Source organism: Antennarius striatus, chromosome 10 (genome assembly GCF_040054535.1).
Source record: "Antennarius striatus isolate MH-2024 chromosome 10, ASM4005453v1, whole genome shotgun sequence".
In the NCBI taxonomy this organism is placed as follows: Eukaryota; Metazoa; Chordata; class Actinopteri; order Lophiiformes; family Antennariidae; genus Antennarius; species Antennarius striatus.
The window spans coordinates 4,838,909-4,857,427 of NC_090785.1; the positions used below are offsets into that span (position 1 = coordinate 4,838,909).

Sequence of the window (18,519 nt, forward strand, 5' to 3'; positions counted from 1 at the left end):
CAGTTTCAGCTTTGTGTGTTGTAAAGGAGGCCTTAGGTACAGTGTGCTAGAATATGCTCACACTTAGATGTGGGAGGTGTCGCAATTGAAAAGCGGAAAACATTACAGTTGGTCATTTGCTCTCCACCTAGTAAATCTCTTCAGCTAAAGCCAATCAGAAGTCTTTATTTGAAAACTATCCCCCCATATTTTTATTTCCTCCTTTACTGTAGGAACATAAAAGATCGATCCTCCTTCAGTGCAGTCCACATTCACCGCTGCCTCCGGGGTTAACCAGAAAATGCTGGCCATATCGTGGTTTGCTTTTATGCTGGCAGTCGGGGGTAAGTGTGCGTACAAACGTTCCGTTTGGCTCGTTTTAGACATTTTCTGATGTTCGTGTAAAACATAATCTGGCTTCTATCTTTAATCAATGTGTTTTACAGGATACAGGGGCGACTGCAGCATCGTAGAAAAGACTGTTAATCTGGGAGAAGATGTGACTCTGACCTGCTATTCAGAGCCTGGGTCAATTGGATATGTATACTGGATGAAACTCACCCCTGGGAACTTGCCTGAACTTTTGTTATCGGATTTGATGTATGATTATGGAAGACCTCAGAAAAAACTCACAAATCTCACTTTACACATTAAGAATACGCAGCTGAGGGATTCAGCGTTGTACTACTGTCAACAAGTGATTCAGTTAAATATAATTTATCCGAACCTAATCCGTCTGTGTGTTAAAGGTAAATGGAGCCATATAGTCACCTCATTCATTATTTTACAAATTCAGTTTTCAAACACGTGCTCTTCTTTCTTGCTTTCAATACTAAAACGCGTAGTTAAAAAAAAAAGTTATTTAAAACCTGCAGGAGTTTGCAATGTCTTTAAATTAATGCCCTTTTCTTTATTCCAGATTCCAAAGCCGAACCATTTGAGTCTCGATCCGATGACATTAGCCCTCATGTAAACAGCAGTAATGGATGTGAGCAGACAATCTCTGAATGTTGTCCTAAAGCTACATGCAAAGATGTGATAATAAACTCAGCAGAGATGGTAACAGTTCACTTGATTTTGAGGTGTTAATATTCACCATCTACCAGGTGGTGACATTGTAGGGATATAAGATCATTTCTAATTCTGTTCTTTAAATTTCCATGGCCAACTTGGAACCTCCAGACACTCCGTGTGACTGTAACTCTGCTGTGTTGTGCCTTGGCTATAAGATTGATTGTTAGACTATCACTGATGTACTGCATGAAGAAGAAATGGGGGTGCTATTGTAATGGTAAAATATATTTCATTTGTTCACTTTATCAGAATAAGATCAAATCTGATTCATGCTAATGTCCTAATTGTTATCCTAGAATTGTCATGCTGTAATCCAGCTGCTGCTGAAATAACAAACTGGTGAACAAAGGAAGGTAAGTCATTTATTACAGACAGAGATCGTTCTGATGTCAGCTCACATGTCCTCAGGAGCTTCTGTGAATTTCAACAGACACATGAAGACTCGTTGGTTTATTCTGAGGCGTACATCAGCGGAAGTAGACCTGGGAGGACTTCAAGGGGCGGCGCAAAGGCAGCTCAGCAAGACACCGTTTACTCTGATGTCAGGGTTCAGGGTTATTGAAACGCCGGCTCAGATTGGAACATATTCACCATGAGCAATGTTTGAACAACTTTTTTCTGCTTTGTTTTTTACACTTTCAGTCGAAATGATGCAGGTTAAAAAAAAATGTTATGAGGGCGCAGGTAGAATTCTGTGCAAGATGTACTGGAATTGTTAAGTTTTGTGTCTTTGTCCAAAATAATGCAAATAAATAAATATTAATCGTGTAAGCCTGATCTGCTGCCTCAATGTGACTCCTATAATTGTGAAATCATACAAATGTTGTGAAGGTCCAACTATAGTGCATGGGATAGGAAAAATTATAATAGACAGGAAAGAAGAAAACATATTCAGGTTTTATTATTAAGGAGAGTCACAATGCAAAATAACTTTATTTTCAAAATTTTAGGAAACTTGAAAAGTAGTCATATATTGTGGGTGACTTCCATTAAGACTTTATTTAGTGACTCTTAAACATGAAACAATTATTTTTACTATTTGGCTCTGTGGTTTAAGTGGTCCAAAAGTTAATGTTGTTTTTTTTTAAAAAAGACAAAAACCTCATCCACCTACAAAAAAACTGTCAGAAAAAGCAACAATGCTGTGTTCCTCTCCCACTGTCACACCACAAAACCTCACATTTGCATGAAAAAGTGACAGGAAATGTACTTTCTGGAGGAAACTATTGTTTAGCAGTAAGTCTGCCTTCTGGCATCCTCACTGTTACTCTAAAAGAATCTTCACGCATCCAAACAGCAGGACTCATCGCAAAGATGATGCCTTCATGGCTGTCAGTGCTTCTTCATCTCCTTCTTCTTCATCCAGCATGTAAGTGCTCTCAAACGGCATCAAAACATTCCACGAGTGAAGGCTATTTTAGGGTTCTGTGTTAGTATATGGTTGGTGCTTTATAAATGTCTCAATCATTTCATTCATCTCCTGTCTCTGAATTCAGATGCGCTGATCCCAGTGACCACAGCTCTACCTGGTGAACCCGTGACCTTCACCTGTTTTTTCCCTCGTTTCCAGGAGAGTAACGCACGAGTCAAGTGGTACAAGCAGCACGTTGGTGATAATCTACAGTTAATCACCACCCTCATGAAGCCTACATTATCTCCTACATTTGAGCAAGACTTCCTGCCTTCCAGATTCAAAGCAAACTATACTGTGATCACCAGCTCTCTGACCATACTGAAGATAACTCAGGAGGATGAGGCGATGTATCACTGCGGAGTCACGACGTGGAATTCAGATCAGTGGAGTGGAACGTATTTATCTGTAAAAGGTAATTATATTGACCAAAGCGGTTTATATCAATCCACTGGACTTTAACAAAGTTCAGAACTGAAGACGTCTCTTGGATGAGAAGCCAAACGTCTTCAAAAACCTTTCTTAAAGTCCAGTGGATTGATTTGAACAGCTTTGGATAACCATGACCTGGATAACTGAGAACCTACACAGACATAATTATATTGACAGCTTTATTTACTTTGTCTTTGTTCAACACCTATTTGTGACATTCCTGTTGATGTGGATGGCTGTGGATTGGGAGGGAGAGTCGTGTGTCCTTGGGCTCAGGATTGGACACCACCTTTGACGTACTGCTGAACTCAGAAACCTTCAACAACTCGTCTGTCTGTTGAATTTCACAGGAAGTACTCGGACAACCACCGCCTACACCGTCGTTCAGTGGCCGGCAGCAACCAATCCGGTTCGCCCTGGAGACGCTGTGACTCTCCAGTGTTCAGTCCACTCTGCCTCTGACCTGGAGTCCTGTCCAGGTGAACGCAGCGTTCACTGGTTTGGAGTCAGATCGGATCAATCCCTCGGAAACATCATTTATACTGACAAACGGGTTGAATGTGACAGGAAATTCACTGCACCTTCTCCTCCAGCGAGGAGGTGCGACTATCACTTTTCTAAGAATATCAGTTCCTCTGATGAGGGGACTTACTTTTGCGCTGTGGCCGCATGTGGAGAGATCCGATTCGGAAATGGGACAAAACTTGACATTGAAGGTAATTTCAGTGTTATTCTAAAAGTTTTAAATGGTGGGAAATTTAATGGAAAACCAAGATATTCCATCTGAATATTGTTGGAGCTAATATCACTTTGGAGAAGGCTTGAAACCATCTCTGGAAAAGGAAATATTTCACAGAAAATAACGCTTATAAAAAAATTAAATCATCCTAATATGTAAAGATTGAGTGAATTCAGGATGAGTGTGTTTCATTCCTTTTTACTAAAAGTCATTGTGTTCTTTTCCATAAAGTAGACACCAGCTCCTGGTTCTCTGATGTCAGAAATACGCAGAATATAATTACACTTCTGCTGTGTGCTTTGTTGGCTATAAGCCTGATTGTTATAGCCCTCCTCGTTTGCATCATCAAGCGCACCACTAACGAAGGTAGGAGACATTTACTGTGTGTGTAACATTGAGCACAAGCATTCCTATTCATTTTTATCCCCATGCCTTATTTTTTTTAAATATTTCAGTTGCTTTTTCCCTGCCACAAAATGTCACAAAAAGAGACTTAAAGGTATGATTAGGTTATAATAGTTATCATTTTTCGTGGTTGTTGGGGGGGGTTTTTCTCTTCCATTAATTTGTGCAACACTTCCACAGGTAGGTGGAGATTTGTGGATTTACTCTGCTGCCGTCTTCACCGTGATTAAAACCGACAGCAGTGGGAAGAGAGGCACAAAGACAATGGACAGAGAGAAGATCTACGCTGCTGTTAAAATTTTGGGGTTAGATTAGGATTAGCCGATCATTTCTCTTGATGTTCTTCTCCAGAAGCTCAAAGCTGTCATCGAATGTGACAAATACATTACAGTAATCAGAATGCACTGCCAAAAAGTCAGGGTTCGAGAAAGGTCGTCAATGAATTCAGACAACCCATAATCTATAGTCCAATCCTAATAATCCAAAATCTGTGGAATCTAAATCCAAAATGTAATTGATGATTTTTAACTAAAGAATAGTTATAGAAACTGACCATAGTTGTTATAGAATTAATGAACGAATGAACGAATGAACGAATGAACGAATGAACGAATGAATGAATGAATGAATGAACCATTACCAAAAAAGTGCAACCTTAAACTAAAAAATTTATTTTCATTATAAGCATAAGTACGAATACACCTTACAAAACACATGATGGTTCACTAAAATATCACATTTGATTATAAAGTATAATTTTTAATATGATATAATAATTTTATTTTTTAAAGTATTCTTGAAAACTAACACAGAATGACACATCTTTATTTCCTCATTTAGTCATTCAATAGTTTGATACCCAAAACTGACACACATCTGTACTTGAGATGAGTATTTATTTTAAACTTGACTTTCAAAAATTAGCAGCCCCCTTAGATTATAAATTCACTGCCATAATTTAAACAGTCTCTGAGTATAAATTGCTTCATTTACCACTCGAAAAGTAATTTCCAATGTTTTTAAATACATATAAAAATGTCCGGAAATTTTAATGTTATCAATATCTGATTTATAGAATCACATTACCCAATTATCCTTATAGCTTTTTTTTGCAGTTGAATTATTTGATCTGGGTTTGTTTTACATGTATTTCCCCAAATTTCATTGCAGTATGTCATATAAGGCATCACAAGTGAAAGTAAAACAGATGCAGGCAGTACTTGTTCATTAAATCTATTACTTTGTAAAGAACAGAAATAGACTTGGCTAGTTTCTTTTTTACATGTTGTATGTGAGGCTTCCAACTGACTTTATTATCTAATATTACTCCCAAAAACGTAATCTACTCGTTAAATTTCAACATTGCTTAAAGGCAGTGTTATTTTTACTACCAAAAAGCAAAGATTTAGTTTACTCTCATTTGATGATAGCTTAAGTTCTATTTCTACAGTTTTTAACAACTCATTTATGGTCCCTCCAGAACAAAATTAATTTGTATCATCTGCAAACATAAGATATTTTAATGTATCACTGACTGCAAATATCATTTACATAAAGTATTAATAACTTTGGTCCCAAGACTGAGCCTTGTGTAATAGCACAATAAAATATGCATGATACAAGTTTACTTATTTAAAGTCATCTCTTAAACTAGACTCTTGAGATCTTTTGAGGCTGGAAAAAGAGTCACGGCTGGTAAAAAATATTTGAAATAATAAATAGTCTGTCATGTTCCTGGTCTGGTGTTTTTCCTGATCTGGGTTTAGGAGACACACCTGCTCCTCATTGGAATCAGCTGGCTACTTCAACCAGCCTCAACGCTCCCCAAAAAGTTCCGTTTCCTTTCTGCGTGTTGCATGGTCTCATTTTTCTTGTGTCTCTAGTTTCTTGTTTTAACAATGGTTGAGTTCTTTAGATTATTCTACCTGTTTAGGTTTTGCTCCTGGATATCCATAGTAACATTTCCCTCTGAGGTGATTTTTGTGTTTGTCACTGTACCCTTTGTGGGGATTTTCATTTCTTGTTTTGCGTCTCTTTCATTTTTTTTCCCCATATGGTGATTTTTAGTTGTTTTTTGTTGTTATTAAACCAAACTTAATTTTGCTCTGCATCTGGGTCCCATCTCTCCCTGTACAAACCAACATACTCATAATAATAAAGGTCTATATAATAATTAAGTATTTATTTAATGATAGGCACCAAACACTGTTCATGAGACACTGCATGAGGGGAAAAAAGATATTCAACAAGATATGCATGAAGATAAGAGGGACAAGAAGGAAAGGAAACGATTAATTTATTCTAACCAGAATAACAGTGTATTTTTCATTTTTATCTATAGTATGAATCACTTTCTCAGGTTTCTGTTTATAATTTTACCAGAAGCTTTTGATTTTTGCTGACACATCAAACATGAAGGGTTGATGAAATGAGAAAATTAATGCACAACAGAGACTATGATGGACGAAGCATAACTGCCTCTATGTCCTCCATCTAATTTTTATTTGTGGATGTAAAAAAAAAAAAACTGATGAAGAAGAGAAACAACAAACAAATTATTCTGTTAAAGTGGAAAAACTCAGGCGCAATTACAGAGATACATTCACAAGCTGACTACAATTTAGCTTCATCTGTGAAATACACGTGGAGATGGCTTCATGAACAAGGAGCTGAACTGTCTTTAAGACGATCAATGGACTTTATCCAAACTGAAGTTTTTCTTTGTTCTTGCTGTTTCTTTTTTTCCTCTTGCTTGTTGAGATTGGGAAATCCAGCGATAGCGTTCAATCTGCACCACAGAAATAATACTTTACAATGTAAAAATGACATTAAGTGCTCACTGCAAAAAAATATGCAATCAGACACATAGATTTAGATATAAAACTTTAGAATTAAAATGAATGGTATTTTTTTTTCTGGATTTATCTGCTTCCAGGTTCAACACAAATTGACATCAGCCAGGCTTCCTTTCACATCCTGAATCTGTGTCCTGGATATTGTAGTGATTTAACTAAACATTTGTGCTCCATCTCTGTGTTGCTTCATAAACTTACCTTCAGTCTCTCGAGAAAATAAGGATGGCGATCACGATCACACAGATACCCAACAGAATCCCGAACACGGCAACGACTGGATTCCATTCTTGTTAGGAATACGAATTCAATGTCAGTAGTCAGTAGATATTGTCACAACCTCTGAATTTATTGAATATTTTTTTAATTGCTCATTTGAACATTCTCATTAAAGAAGTGTAATATGATAAGAAATGATTAAAGGTTACGTGTGACATTCTGAAAATCCACACAGCTGCCAAAATCTGTTTGTTGTATAAGGATTTCAGGGAATAGAATGGCGTCCTGGATGGAAAATCACATCACACTCCCTATCATATAGATGCTGACCTGACACGCTAACCCGGTAGATCTGTAATTATTTAAGTATTTTTTTCAAGAAAATTTGTGAAAACACTTAAAATTTTATTCTAACCTTCAGAATTTATGTACTTAACTATGCTAATGCATCTCGAGTACGTGAACATACGTGTTTCTTGTAGCATGAGGAATCCGGTCTTAATGTTTTCAATGGCCACATGAGATGTCGACTGATTTTTCATATCTGTGATTTACAAAAGGCCAACAATGACTTAATGGTTTTGTTTGCATGTTGACAAAGCAGACATAACGCTATAATGATCATACTTTACCATTTACAACTAAATTGGTGCCATTCGTGATTTGCATGAAATATGCCGCCCCTGACTGACAGAAGTATGTTGCTTCATCTTCTTTGCTCACATTTCTGATGTCAAGCAGATACAGAGATCCACCTTTGGCAACGGTCAACCTGGAGTCGGCAAAATCTTCTTCAAGTGTTATTGTGAGAGAAGTTCCAGCTGCAATAGTTTGGAGCATGTATCCATATTTCATTTTATGCCAGTAAAACAACCAGACTTCAATATCGGAGGCTGAACATTTCAGGGTGATATTATCACCAAGTTCAGCCACAGTCACAGGGAATCGGTGAGGAACATCTATGGTTTGAATGAGCGCTGCAGAAAACAGAGTGGCGACAGCATCAGAAGTGTCCAAAGCAAGCTATACTTTAAAACCGGGCTCATCTTAAAGGAGGAAGGCACTTACACAAAGCGCTGAGAAGAGCCGAGGCAGCCAGTCTTCCTATCATTGTGTTAAAACACCTTCTCTTGCACGAATCACGACTCCGCTCAAATGAGACTCACATCAAGGTCTGCTAAGTAGAAGTCGCACCAATTAGTTGATATGCAGGAAACCATAAATTTTCAAATTCACGACTCCAAGAAATTACATTCATGTACAATTAAAACGCAAAAAATTAAAAGCCCTCGAACTGAAAGCCAGTCAGTCATAGAATTCCAAATTCTCAGAAGATAAGAAACACCAACAGCATCAAATCAAACCGGTGTCGACCTTACCTATCTACTGTTGAGTCTTTGGCTAACAACATATCTACATTGTCCTCATTTAGTTCTCAGAAAAAGCACAGAGAGAGAAAGAGAGAGAGCATTTCTCACCTCTTTTCTTGCCTGCCCATCAGAAACACGCCTATTTGAAGCCACTTTCCCAATGTTGCTTTCAACGTTTATTTTTACAGTAATGTCACTGCAGCAAACATCACGGCACAAATGGCACCTCCAATGGGCCTCATGTGTTCTTTCATTTGCTGGAGAATAGTTGCAAGTAATTTAAGTTGTATTTTCCTCATTATAGATGTATTCTTTTACACACCACTGACCCCAATCATCCCTAGTGCTTTCCAGTACTTTAGAATTATTTTGTCCTCCATTTCGTTGAAGTAGCAACACACAGGAGCTACGAGCTTGATGCTTTGGGTCTTTTCAAGAATAAGATGCTTAAGAGAACAGTTCAGTCCCTCTAAATCCACATCACTTTGTAAGGTTTGAAAACAAAAAGCAACACCAAATGCAGAACAGTAAAATTCTTGGGGCTATTTTTCCTTCTTTAAGCAGCCACTAAAGCTGTTTGTTTGATGAGACAATAGGATGTGTAATGTGGTTAGAGGTGCAAGAAGGGGGGAGGTAGAAGCGGAACCCAAACCCTAGTCTTACTTTAGCCTTTATGTCTTCTTTAATTCTCACTTTTAAACAGTATCCACTCATTTCTAGTTTTTTTGGGAGTCATTCAGGATTATCTCTGATGTTTTCATAGGATCATGAAGTGTCTGCAGGGAAGTTTCCATCTTTCCTGCAGACACATCATGACCTTCTGACATCAGTCACTACTTCTTCCATTATTGGTTTGAATGTTTATCACCATGTGGGGTTCTAAACTTATATTTTATTTCACCTGGAATGTGAATTTGTAAGAGGTATCATCATGGAATGTAAAACATTCTCCCTTCATGGCTGTTGCTTCAAAAAATAATTAAATTAACGCTGAGCAATTATAAATGAGATGCATGAGCGATTAGCTCCTCCCACATTTGACGCATTTAAGCTGTCAATTCAAAAGGCTAAATTAGCCATTGTGACACGGCTGGATAAGTGTGTCTGTGTGATTCTTTTGTGCGTTGGTCACTAATCAATGTTGGGAAAGTTGGTTATGAAGTTCCACAAAAAAAACTTTTATCTTGCTTCTGTAGAGGAAATATCTTCACATGTATGCAAGACATCTATGGTCCCTAATGTAGCCCACAGGTACTGCAGATCAACCCACTGACCCTCAGGTCAGAAAAAGATTCCTGTACCTCCTGAATAAATAATACAATATTCAAACATCCAATTGTAACAACGGCTTCATCCTTTTTTGGATACCAGAGCCGATCCTGACTGACGCTGGTCGCCAGTTCATCTGTGATGCTGATGCAACAAACATTTGGTTCACACTCATACCCATGCACCGATGTCGTGAAAGGTCTGGAGTTTGTGGGGAGAAAAAATGCAAACTATGGCGCCCACAAAGTTTCCACCTAACATAGAGCTTAACAGATATTTAGAATGTCACATGATGCTGTACACCAAAGTGTGAGCTCAGGAACGCTCGGTTTAGTAACGCTCCGACGCTAGATTTCTGCTGCTTACAACGCTTATTCCTATCTAGTAAGTAATGATGGCTGCTTCTCACACAGGGGATCCATGTTTGTGAAAATCTAAAGGATTTCAGTTCAGCATAAAGTAAGGTTTATGTACATGTATAGAAAATCTAATCTTATGCTCCATTTCTATTAGTAAGGTACTTAAATGCTGAAGGTTTGATTCAATATAATCAGAAATGACCCAACATTTGTGTTTGCCTGTCCCCATGTGAGTTAAAGAACAAATCGGGATTGATTGTTTCACTTCTGATCAGGTCCAATGTAAATCTGATTCCTGCTGATGTGACGTTTGCTCTCTTCCACGGCGTTTTAATTGACAAGGGTACGGTCATGAGTAACGGCGTTCTGACATCACTGTGAAACAAAGCCTCCCTGTAAGATTTGTTGAAAACATGGATGACATCTTTCTGCTGTGGCAAAATATCTAGACGGGGGACCAATCAGATTCACTGAAATCGTTTCCTCCCATTTCATGTGATTACTTTAAAATGAATTGTCCTCATGTATGATTTAATGCAGCTGATGAGTGAACCAGAATATGCTGATCATCTTGAATTTACTACTGCTGCTCAGCGTGGGATGTAAGTATATAGGGTCCATGTATATTTGAAATACATTGTTCTCAAACATTAAGTTAGCACAGTTCATCTATAAATCCATCTGTCTTCTAAAGACCGCCATAACTTCATATCATCCTTAGGTTGCACGGATCGTCTGACCATTGAGACAAAGACCGTCGGCATCGGACAGAATGTGACTCTTACCTGTCCTCGCCAGACATTTGAATATGGGGCAAAATTGTTTTGGATCAGGCTTGTTTCTGGAAGCTTTCCTGAAGTCTTGGGAGGAACATCCAGCGTAGATAGATATGATGAAGATAAGAACCCACTTCGCCTTACAGTAAAACAAGAGCCTGGAACATTTGTGCTTAATATTCAAGAAATGAATCCAAGTGACGCCAGAGTATATTACTGCATCAAAGTATATTATCTGGCCATGAGCTTTTTGAAAGGAACATTATTAAAAATCCGAGGTAACTATCATTTACATTGTTGAATACTTACATATGTACCAGTAAATATAGGAGAGATCATTTTTAATTATAGGACAGGCATGCATACAGATTTTAAATGCTTTCATTCCCATTGTTGTTTATTTACTAGAATCAGAACATGCTATCACCACCGTCATCCAGAAGCCCCCATCCGACCCAGTCCATCCAGGCGAATCGGTGACTCTGCAGTGTTCCGTCCTTTATGATCCTGAGAAAAAGAAATGTTCGGAAGATCCCAGTGGTTACTGGATCAGAGCAGGATCAGATGAATCCCATCACAGTGTCATTTACGTTACAGAACACATGACATGTGAGAAGAAGGAACACCTTCCTCACAAACGTAGCTACAGTTTCTCAAAGAGCATCAACTCCTCTGAAGCAAGAATGTATTACTGTGCTGTGGCAGCATGTGGGGAAATATTATTTGGAAATGGAATAAAACAAGATATCCAGGGTAATAATTGAATGTAACTATTTGAATCAATAATTGTTTTAAATCAGGTGGAATTAAGATTTTTAAAGAAATAATTTATCTTGCATGAAGATGTAGGATAAATAATTTGCTTTGTATTTTTTAACACAAAAGCATCTTTTCATATTTCAGGCCTCAAGATATCGGATTCACAGAACAGCGGCAATGTTCAGTTTCTGTTATACTCCACTTTGGCTACAAGCCTGATCATTATTTTCATCCTGATCTGTGTCATCAAGAAAAAATCTACACTTGCCGTTGGTGCACAAAAGAAATGCTGCAGGTGGTGATGACTGGTGCTGCAGGTAAGAAAAGATGACACTGGAAGTGAAATATTTATATTTGCTGCCTCACAACTTTTTTACTTTAAATCTACAGAAAGATGAGGACTGATTCAGTTGCGCTGGACCAACCTTCAAAGAAGGACGAGCTGAAAATGCAGGAAGAAGGAATAAAAAATGAGCAACAGGTGACACCATAGACTGTCAACACGGAAAGTCTAACAATGGATTTGCAAAAATGTCTTTCTTTATTTTTTTTTTAAATATGATGCTTCACATCAGTTTCACATCTGTTGTAAATAATAATCTAATATTTCATTTGAATAACCTTAATAATAAAATTTTGGCATATTTTTTCCAATCTGTTTTAAATTACGTTTTTTTTTTTAGAGGAGAATACAGTAATAGTAAAAAAAAAAAAGTCAAAATTTTCTATGTTCTTTGGTCAGAAGGGTGCTTCGGAAATCTGTTAAGTATAGTTTTGTGCCTTTCGTGGCAGTTTTATTGTGATGATGATGATGATCTAAAATGAGCAGAGGGTTGATGATTTTGTGTATTTTATGTCCTATGCAAAAAAATTTACTATAATTAATAAACACACACACACACAAACACACAAATACACGTATATGTACATGTATACACATACAAGTTTTAATGTCGACCAATTTGGTTTATTTGCTTTTAAATTGGGAGCATGTTCAAAAAAATCTATTTAATCTTTTGTATAGTGTTGAACTTATAGCAAAAGCAATATCTCTATCAACATGCTCTTATAGCATTTGTTTATGAAAAATATGCTGACGAGCCTAACTCTACTTGTTTTTAAGAATTCCAAAAACTGTTTGTTTGACTTTTTGTGAAGCAAATATGATAAACTTTTTATATGAATAAAAAAAATCTGCATTAGTCCTTGACTAACATTTTTTGATATTATCATCTGTATATAATTAGAAACAACTCATTCATTTCTGACTGCTAAGATATTATATTTACAGTAATCCTGTTATTCTTTTTTGACTTGACCTATTACTGTTTTGCCTGTCCTTCAAGTCATGCCATGGAAACAACAAGAAAACCCACACACAAGAAGCTGCACTCAGACAGGGGTTGTGGTTGGTTGTTTCTCTTCCCTCTAACCAGACATCAGAGCTGTTTACTCAGAATAGACCCAAAGATGTTCTGCAACAGCTTTCAGGTATTTCTGGTTGGAACATGTGGTAATGCAACAAACCCTGCAAATTAATTAGATTTTAATGTTCAAACCTCAGCAATAGCATTTTTGAATATTAATAATGCATACAAACTCCTGATTTCTCTGACATCAACTACCAATCTGAAAGACCAGACTGCAAAAATCTGCACATAAGACATGGTTTTGGCATTTTTGTTCACATCTTTTATTGAATCCATTCCATAGCACTGGTAAGTTTTCATGCGTTCATCTTCTTCAAGAAGAGACCACCGTAATCAACTTGTCTTGTCAACATTAAAGTTATGGGTCATGGATTCTGCTAGAGCTAGGATGAGATGGCAGTGCATCCTAAAATACATGTTTTTGGAGGTAGGAGGAAGCCAGAGAACCCAGAAAGAACCAGCTCAGATATACAAGCTGTGCACAAAAGAACTGTTAGAAAAATTAATTTTCAGGAGCCTAACTTTTTGTCTCAGTGGACACAAACCCTGTCATGAGCGAACCAGCCTCTGAGTTCCTTCCCACTTCATTTGATTACTCAAATGTAAATTTATCCTCAGATGAGATTTAATTTGGCTGCTGAACCACATATAAAAATTCCTAAAATGATGACCATCTTATGCTTACTGGGGCTGGGAGATATAAAGTCTATATATTTAACAAAATTATAGCACAGATCATAAATAAATACATCTCTGTTCTAAACACTGCTGTATGTTGGATATTTGAGAAGAACAGAGTTGGACAGAATGTGACTCTTACCTGTCCTTGACAAAAGTTAATATTAGAGTAACATTGTTTTGGATCAGGCTTGTTTCTGGAAATTTTCATAAAGTTTTTGGGGAAACATTCAGCACTGACAGTGTTACAGAGAGGAAAACTCTTCACCTTATGACAAAACAAGAGCCATTTGTTCTGAATATTCAAGGAATAAAGTGATGCCAGAGTTTATTACTGTATTTGAGTTCAATTTTATGACAAGACGTTCTTGAAAGCATTACCTTATTAAACAAAGGTCAGAATGTATTGAATGTTCAGAAACAGGATATACTGTAGATGAGAGAGCTGTAGCATTATTAACTATTGATTACAACCACTTAAATTTTCACTAAAAAGAGTGAAGCATGGCTAATTTCCAGAAACTAAGATCACTGCCATCAATCAAGTTCCCGCATCTGATGCACCTCACCAGTGTTCTGCTCACAGCTTCTCTCAGACCAGCAGCTCCTCCGATGCTGGAAATTATTATGAAAAAGAAGAGGACTGGACATTCAGGCTACTTGTTGAACATACAGTATCTGCATAAATGCATAATCCATTAAACTGCTGCAGAAATGTGTAATGTATTCTGATGTGCTTCTTCGGGATACACTTAAGAGGAAAACCATGTTGGAAAATCTCTATACAGTATTGAACAGTTTAATTGTTTTTGATCATATCCTACAGCATAGTGTATTTGATGTTTATTATAAGTTTGTGCATTTTGTAATGGAATTTTTATGACTTTGAAACTAAAATTACACAACAACTCACAGAGTCACGTGGCTAATTGTGGACAATGTAATTTAAAGCACAACTTTTTTCATAGTTCCCTCCCACTTCATTTGATTATTTGATTCATTTGATAAGTTAAATCTTAAAAAAATATGAGAGACACCATGTGAAATAGGTATTTAATTTACACATAGAGACATGTTTTTTTTACAACAACATTCAAAGTCCTACTTCAGTCAAAAAGAAAAGGGCGGGACCAGTAAATGATCACCACCTCTGTTTGCTGACATCCGCTCCCAACCCAAAAGACCAAACTGCAGAGGCATGTGGATAAAAAATTTTGTGATGATAAATAAATATGCAAGTCTGTTGCGTTTTAAACCAAATGAAACAGAAATCAAACCTTTCTCATGCAAGTTTCCTTGCATGAGAAAGTAAACCCCCTTTGTGTTCACACCTTTTTTTGAAGTCCAAACCACAAAAGTGTCAAGTTTCCATGCATCACTATGACTACTATTTGTCTGGTTCTGTGTGTACACAATGTACATTCAAGTATTTTTAACAACACCTTTCAGATTTGTAAGTTTCTCACTGTTTTTGCATCAGAATATTTTAAAATAGGTCTGTGTCTAATCGCAAGCAACCATACTGATAAGTTAACCTTTTTTTTTTTTTTTTGACTCAACAATTCTGGACCCGCTCAAGGCCGCCATCCGTGATGTGAACATCTGAAGAATTGTCCTGCAGTTATGATATTCATTTTCAGTTTCACACATTTAGTCTCTCTGTCATATTTCGGCTGAGCGTGGCTCCTCTTCTGTTTCAATCATCGTCATTGTCATCAGTACCTCGACTCAATAACACGTACACTGACAAGATAAATGCTGGGATGAATATACAGTGGATCTCCTGACTACCTATAATTTAAAAAGTTCAGAATAGAAAGTTCAGAAACTTCTGGGGTTGTTGTATCTGTTTGGACACTTCTTTTTTGTCACTTCTTTCAGGACAGCAGCAGACTGCTGCTTGTGTGGAATGTGCAAATTACAAATAGCTTCACTCATTCAAACTTTTTTTTTTCAGTTCATTTCAATTGAAAAGCCATTGTTTTCTTTCCATGTAGTTTTTTATCATGTTTTCCATATGCTTCAGTACATTTGTTAGTGAATATGTCATCATTCAAAAACATTGGAATCTCTACAAAGTGGACTCTGGCACCAGATTAATTTGTATACAAAAGCCAATCAGTCTACAGTATATATTCGGCTTATACAAACATGTTATATGCATACCATGTACATTAGAATCAACGTCTTTCCTTCAATGCCAGAAAGAGGCTCATTGGCTTATGGAGGTCTCCTATTCATGCAGTGCTGACACACACAGGACAAATTTTCAACCCTAAACCCACTTCTGATTATTGGTTGCTATAGTTGGATGGTCTTCCTTGTCCACCCGTGGTGTTACCGCCATTGTTTAAAAGACTACTCTTGGTCTGATTCCTTCTTTTGTACACATTTACATCGTTCAGCAAAAATAAGAAATTATGTTGGCTCCCAAGACTTATTGCAACTGACTGTCCCGTATAGGTATGCCTCTCTTTGGAAGCAGTTACAAAATCTTATTTTGCGTGTCTATTTCTTGTAACCCTACATGTTTCTGCTGCTTGCTGTCTCAGCCGGGATGGTCTTATAAATTAAACCTCTTGTGTAGCTATACATATCTTCATAACATTAGTGCACAAGTCACGTTGAATCATCTCATGTTTCTGTCAAAGTCGATTATGAAAGCGCGCTGCATGAGTCAAAGCCCTGCTTCTGGTGTTGCTTCATGTTTTAGTTGGAAAGATAATGAGTATTGTTTCCACTGTGGTTCAACAAAATGAAACGTTAACAAGTGGCCAATCAGATTGCTTTGAAAATGTTTCCTCCCACTTGAAATGATCACATGGAGATGAAACATCTTCTCGAGTCTAAATCATCATAGGAGGAATGATCAGAAAAATGCTTATATTGTACCTACTATTGGTGCTCCGAGACGAGCGTAAGTATGTATAGAATTGTGATATTTACAGGAGGTGTTCATTTAAAGTGTGATGCATCTTCTAAAGAAGGTCGTGTGCTCCGTATCTGTTTCTTCTTTTCAAATACTTTCTTTCCAGGATGCACCAGTGATTATGTCTTTGACAGACAGACCTGTGATGTTGGAGAATACATAAAACTGACATGTTCAGCTGAGAATTTCAGAAACCTGTTTTGGATCAGATTTATTTCTGGAAAGGATCCTGAAGTCTTGGGGAGAACATTTTCAAAGAATAGATTTGATCCTCACATTCAAATTGCACTAGAGAGAGAAGGATTTGTTCTGCGTATAGCAAACCCGATGGTAAGTGATACGGGACTCTACTACTGCATGGAAATGAAAAGAAACCCTAAGTTTTTAAAAGGAACAGACCTGAGGGTTAAAGGTAAAAAAAATTTCAAACCTTTTTTTTTAATTGTTAAAGCTTTTGTATTAGAATTCTTTTATCACTTTTATCACCAGTACCTTTACCTGATATTATTGCACCCATTCCCGTCCGATCCAGACCATCCAGGAGAATATGGGATTTCGCAAAATTCAAGCCTCTCTGATTCCAAGACGAAAAGATTTCCAGCCGAAGATGTTACTTGTTGCTCTCGATCCAGATCCTATCAGCCTGACTCAAGTTTTACTTGTACTCAAGGAAACAGATTTGAAAATAAAACAAACCTCGATGGATACTCAGCAAAAACAATAACTTACAGCTTCTTCAAGAACGTCAGCTCCTCTAATACTACAGCTGATGATCAAAATGTGGCCACATGTGAAGAGATATTTTGTGGAGACAGATTAAAACCAAACAGTAAAGGTAACTGTGTCATATTTCTATGTAACGAGGAAGTGATCATCTTTCTGCTTGTGAATAGGGACAAGTATTTGATCTTACTGTACCATGTTAGAAATTATAAGGTATTCTTAATAATTTCCTATTTCCTATTTCTTACACAGTGTCAACAATCAACTTGTGTGACCCAAAGAGTGCCAAGATAATTATTGCTGTCTTATGTACTGCTTTGGCTCTAAGTCTGACAGTTACAGCCTTTTTCTTTCATTCAATAAGGAACATAACACAAAAGTCCCGTGGAGGTTGTGAAGGTAAGAAAAGTTTGTTTTACTGTACGTGAAATATCGGGCTATCATTATTGAGCATCAAAGCTGTATAAATATTTTATCACAGCTCCACTAAGAAATGAGGCAACAGCCGGTGTTGATTACCAAAGTCGACAGGTGAGGCATAAAGAAACGTTATCGAGACTGCGTGTGATTGTTTTCTCTCATCTCTGTGTCCTTTTTATTTTCTCTTGAGGATGAGGATCCATTGGTTTATTCTGCTCTAGTCTTTACCAGAAACACATCTGACAAAGTAGAGAGATGGGATTCAGCAACAGAGGGAAGCATCTATGCTGACGTCAAGGCCTGCAGATCGACCAACAGCCCAAACCTTTGATTTACTCTACTGTTTATTTCACATTAAAAATGTGTTAAAATTTGCAAATGTATCATGGATGTAGTCCTCATCTTACAAACACAAATGTTTTGAGGGTTTGTTCGTAAGTTGAATTGTCCATACACTGTTATTTATTAAATTTCAATCTGTAATCACATCCATCCATCCACTTTCTTTTACCGTCAGAGGTCGAGGGTAGCTGAAGCCTGTCCCAGCTGGCTTAGGGTGTGAGGTGAGGGACACTCTGGGCACGACGCCAGTGCACTACGGTCAATTTGGGGACGGCCAGTTAACATGAAGCACATGTTTGTGGTGTTGGGAGGATGCTGGTGAACCCGTAGAGAACCCACGCAGACATGAGGAG

At 37.3% G+C, this 18,519-nt stretch overlaps 2 protein-coding genes and 1 gene segment (V, D, J or C); all 3 read left to right on the forward strand.

Moving 5' to 3' along the window:
- The first annotated feature begins 244 nt into the window (after nucleotides 1–244).
- On the forward strand, nucleotides 245–1,815 carry LOC137603030 (immunoglobulin kappa variable 1-9-like). The segment is given in 5 exon segments: nucleotides 245–323; nucleotides 426–728; nucleotides 899–1,038; nucleotides 1,350–1,406; nucleotides 1,484–1,815. Coding segments are annotated over 4 exon segments (522 nt in total).
- A 495-nt stretch (nucleotides 1,816–2,310) lies between these two features.
- LOC137602790 (uncharacterized) lies at nucleotides 2,311–6,172 on the forward strand. 3 transcript variants are annotated; one of them, XM_068325826.1, is made up of 6 exons: nucleotides 2,311–2,422; nucleotides 2,550–2,879; nucleotides 3,247–3,612; nucleotides 3,867–4,001; nucleotides 4,091–4,134; nucleotides 4,221–6,172. In XM_068325826.1, the coding sequence occupies exons 1-6, from the start codon at nucleotides 2,368–2,370 to the stop codon at nucleotides 4,353–4,355; spliced, it is 1,065 nt and encodes a 354-aa protein (XP_068181927.1). In that variant the 5' UTR covers nucleotides 2,311–2,367; the 3' UTR covers nucleotides 4,356–6,172. The 3 variants fall into 3 exon arrangements, with proteins under 3 accessions (XP_068181927.1, XP_068181929.1, XP_068181928.1); XM_068325828.1 differs by lacking the exon at nucleotides 4,091–4,134; XM_068325827.1 differs by lacking the exon at nucleotides 4,091–4,134 and having other exon boundaries at nucleotides 4,225–6,172.
- An 8,653-nt stretch (nucleotides 6,173–14,825) lies between these two features.
- On the forward strand, nucleotides 14,826–18,158 carry LOC137602453 (uncharacterized). 4 transcript variants are annotated; one of them, XM_068325184.1, is made up of 5 exons: nucleotides 14,826–17,093; nucleotides 17,214–17,516; nucleotides 17,657–17,803; nucleotides 17,886–17,935; nucleotides 18,015–18,158. In XM_068325184.1, exons 1-5 carry the CDS (start codon nucleotides 16,676–16,678, stop codon nucleotides 18,153–18,155), a joined length of 1,059 nt encoding a protein of 352 aa, XP_068181285.1. In that variant the 5' UTR covers nucleotides 14,826–16,675; the 3' UTR covers nucleotides 18,156–18,158. The 4 variants fall into 4 exon arrangements, with proteins under 4 accessions (XP_068181285.1, XP_068181284.1, XP_068181283.1 ...); XM_068325183.1 differs by having other exon boundaries at nucleotides 14,826–16,669; nucleotides 16,788–17,516; XM_068325182.1 differs by having other exon boundaries at nucleotides 14,826–17,516.
- Nucleotides 18,159–18,519: the final 361 nt, after the last annotated feature.

Excerpts from the sequence above, each read along its gene's own strand:
- LOC137602790 (XM_068325826.1), top strand. The coding sequence starts at position 2,368 with ATGATGCCTTCATGGCTGTCAGTGCTTCTTCATCTCCTTCTTCTTCAT. Across the intron at positions 2,423-2,549 it reads CCTTCTTCTTCATCCAGCAT|ATGCGCTGATCCCAGTGACC; the intron begins GTAAGTGCTCTC and ends CTCTGAATTCAG. Across the intron at positions 4,002-4,090 it reads CAAGCGCACCACTAACGAAG|TTGCTTTTTCCCTGCCACAA; the intron begins GTAGGAGACATT and ends TAAATATTTCAG.
- LOC137602453 (XM_068325182.1), top strand. The coding sequence starts at position 16,676 with ATGTATAGAATTGTGATATTTACAGGAGGTGTTCATTTAAAGTGTGAT. Across the intron at positions 17,517-17,656 it reads ATTAAAACCAAACAGTAAAG|TGTCAACAATCAACTTGTGT; the intron begins GTAACTGTGTCA and ends TTTCTTACACAG. Across the intron at positions 17,936-18,014 it reads TTGATTACCAAAGTCGACAG|GATGAGGATCCATTGGTTTA; the intron begins GTGAGGCATAAA and ends TTTTCTCTTGAG.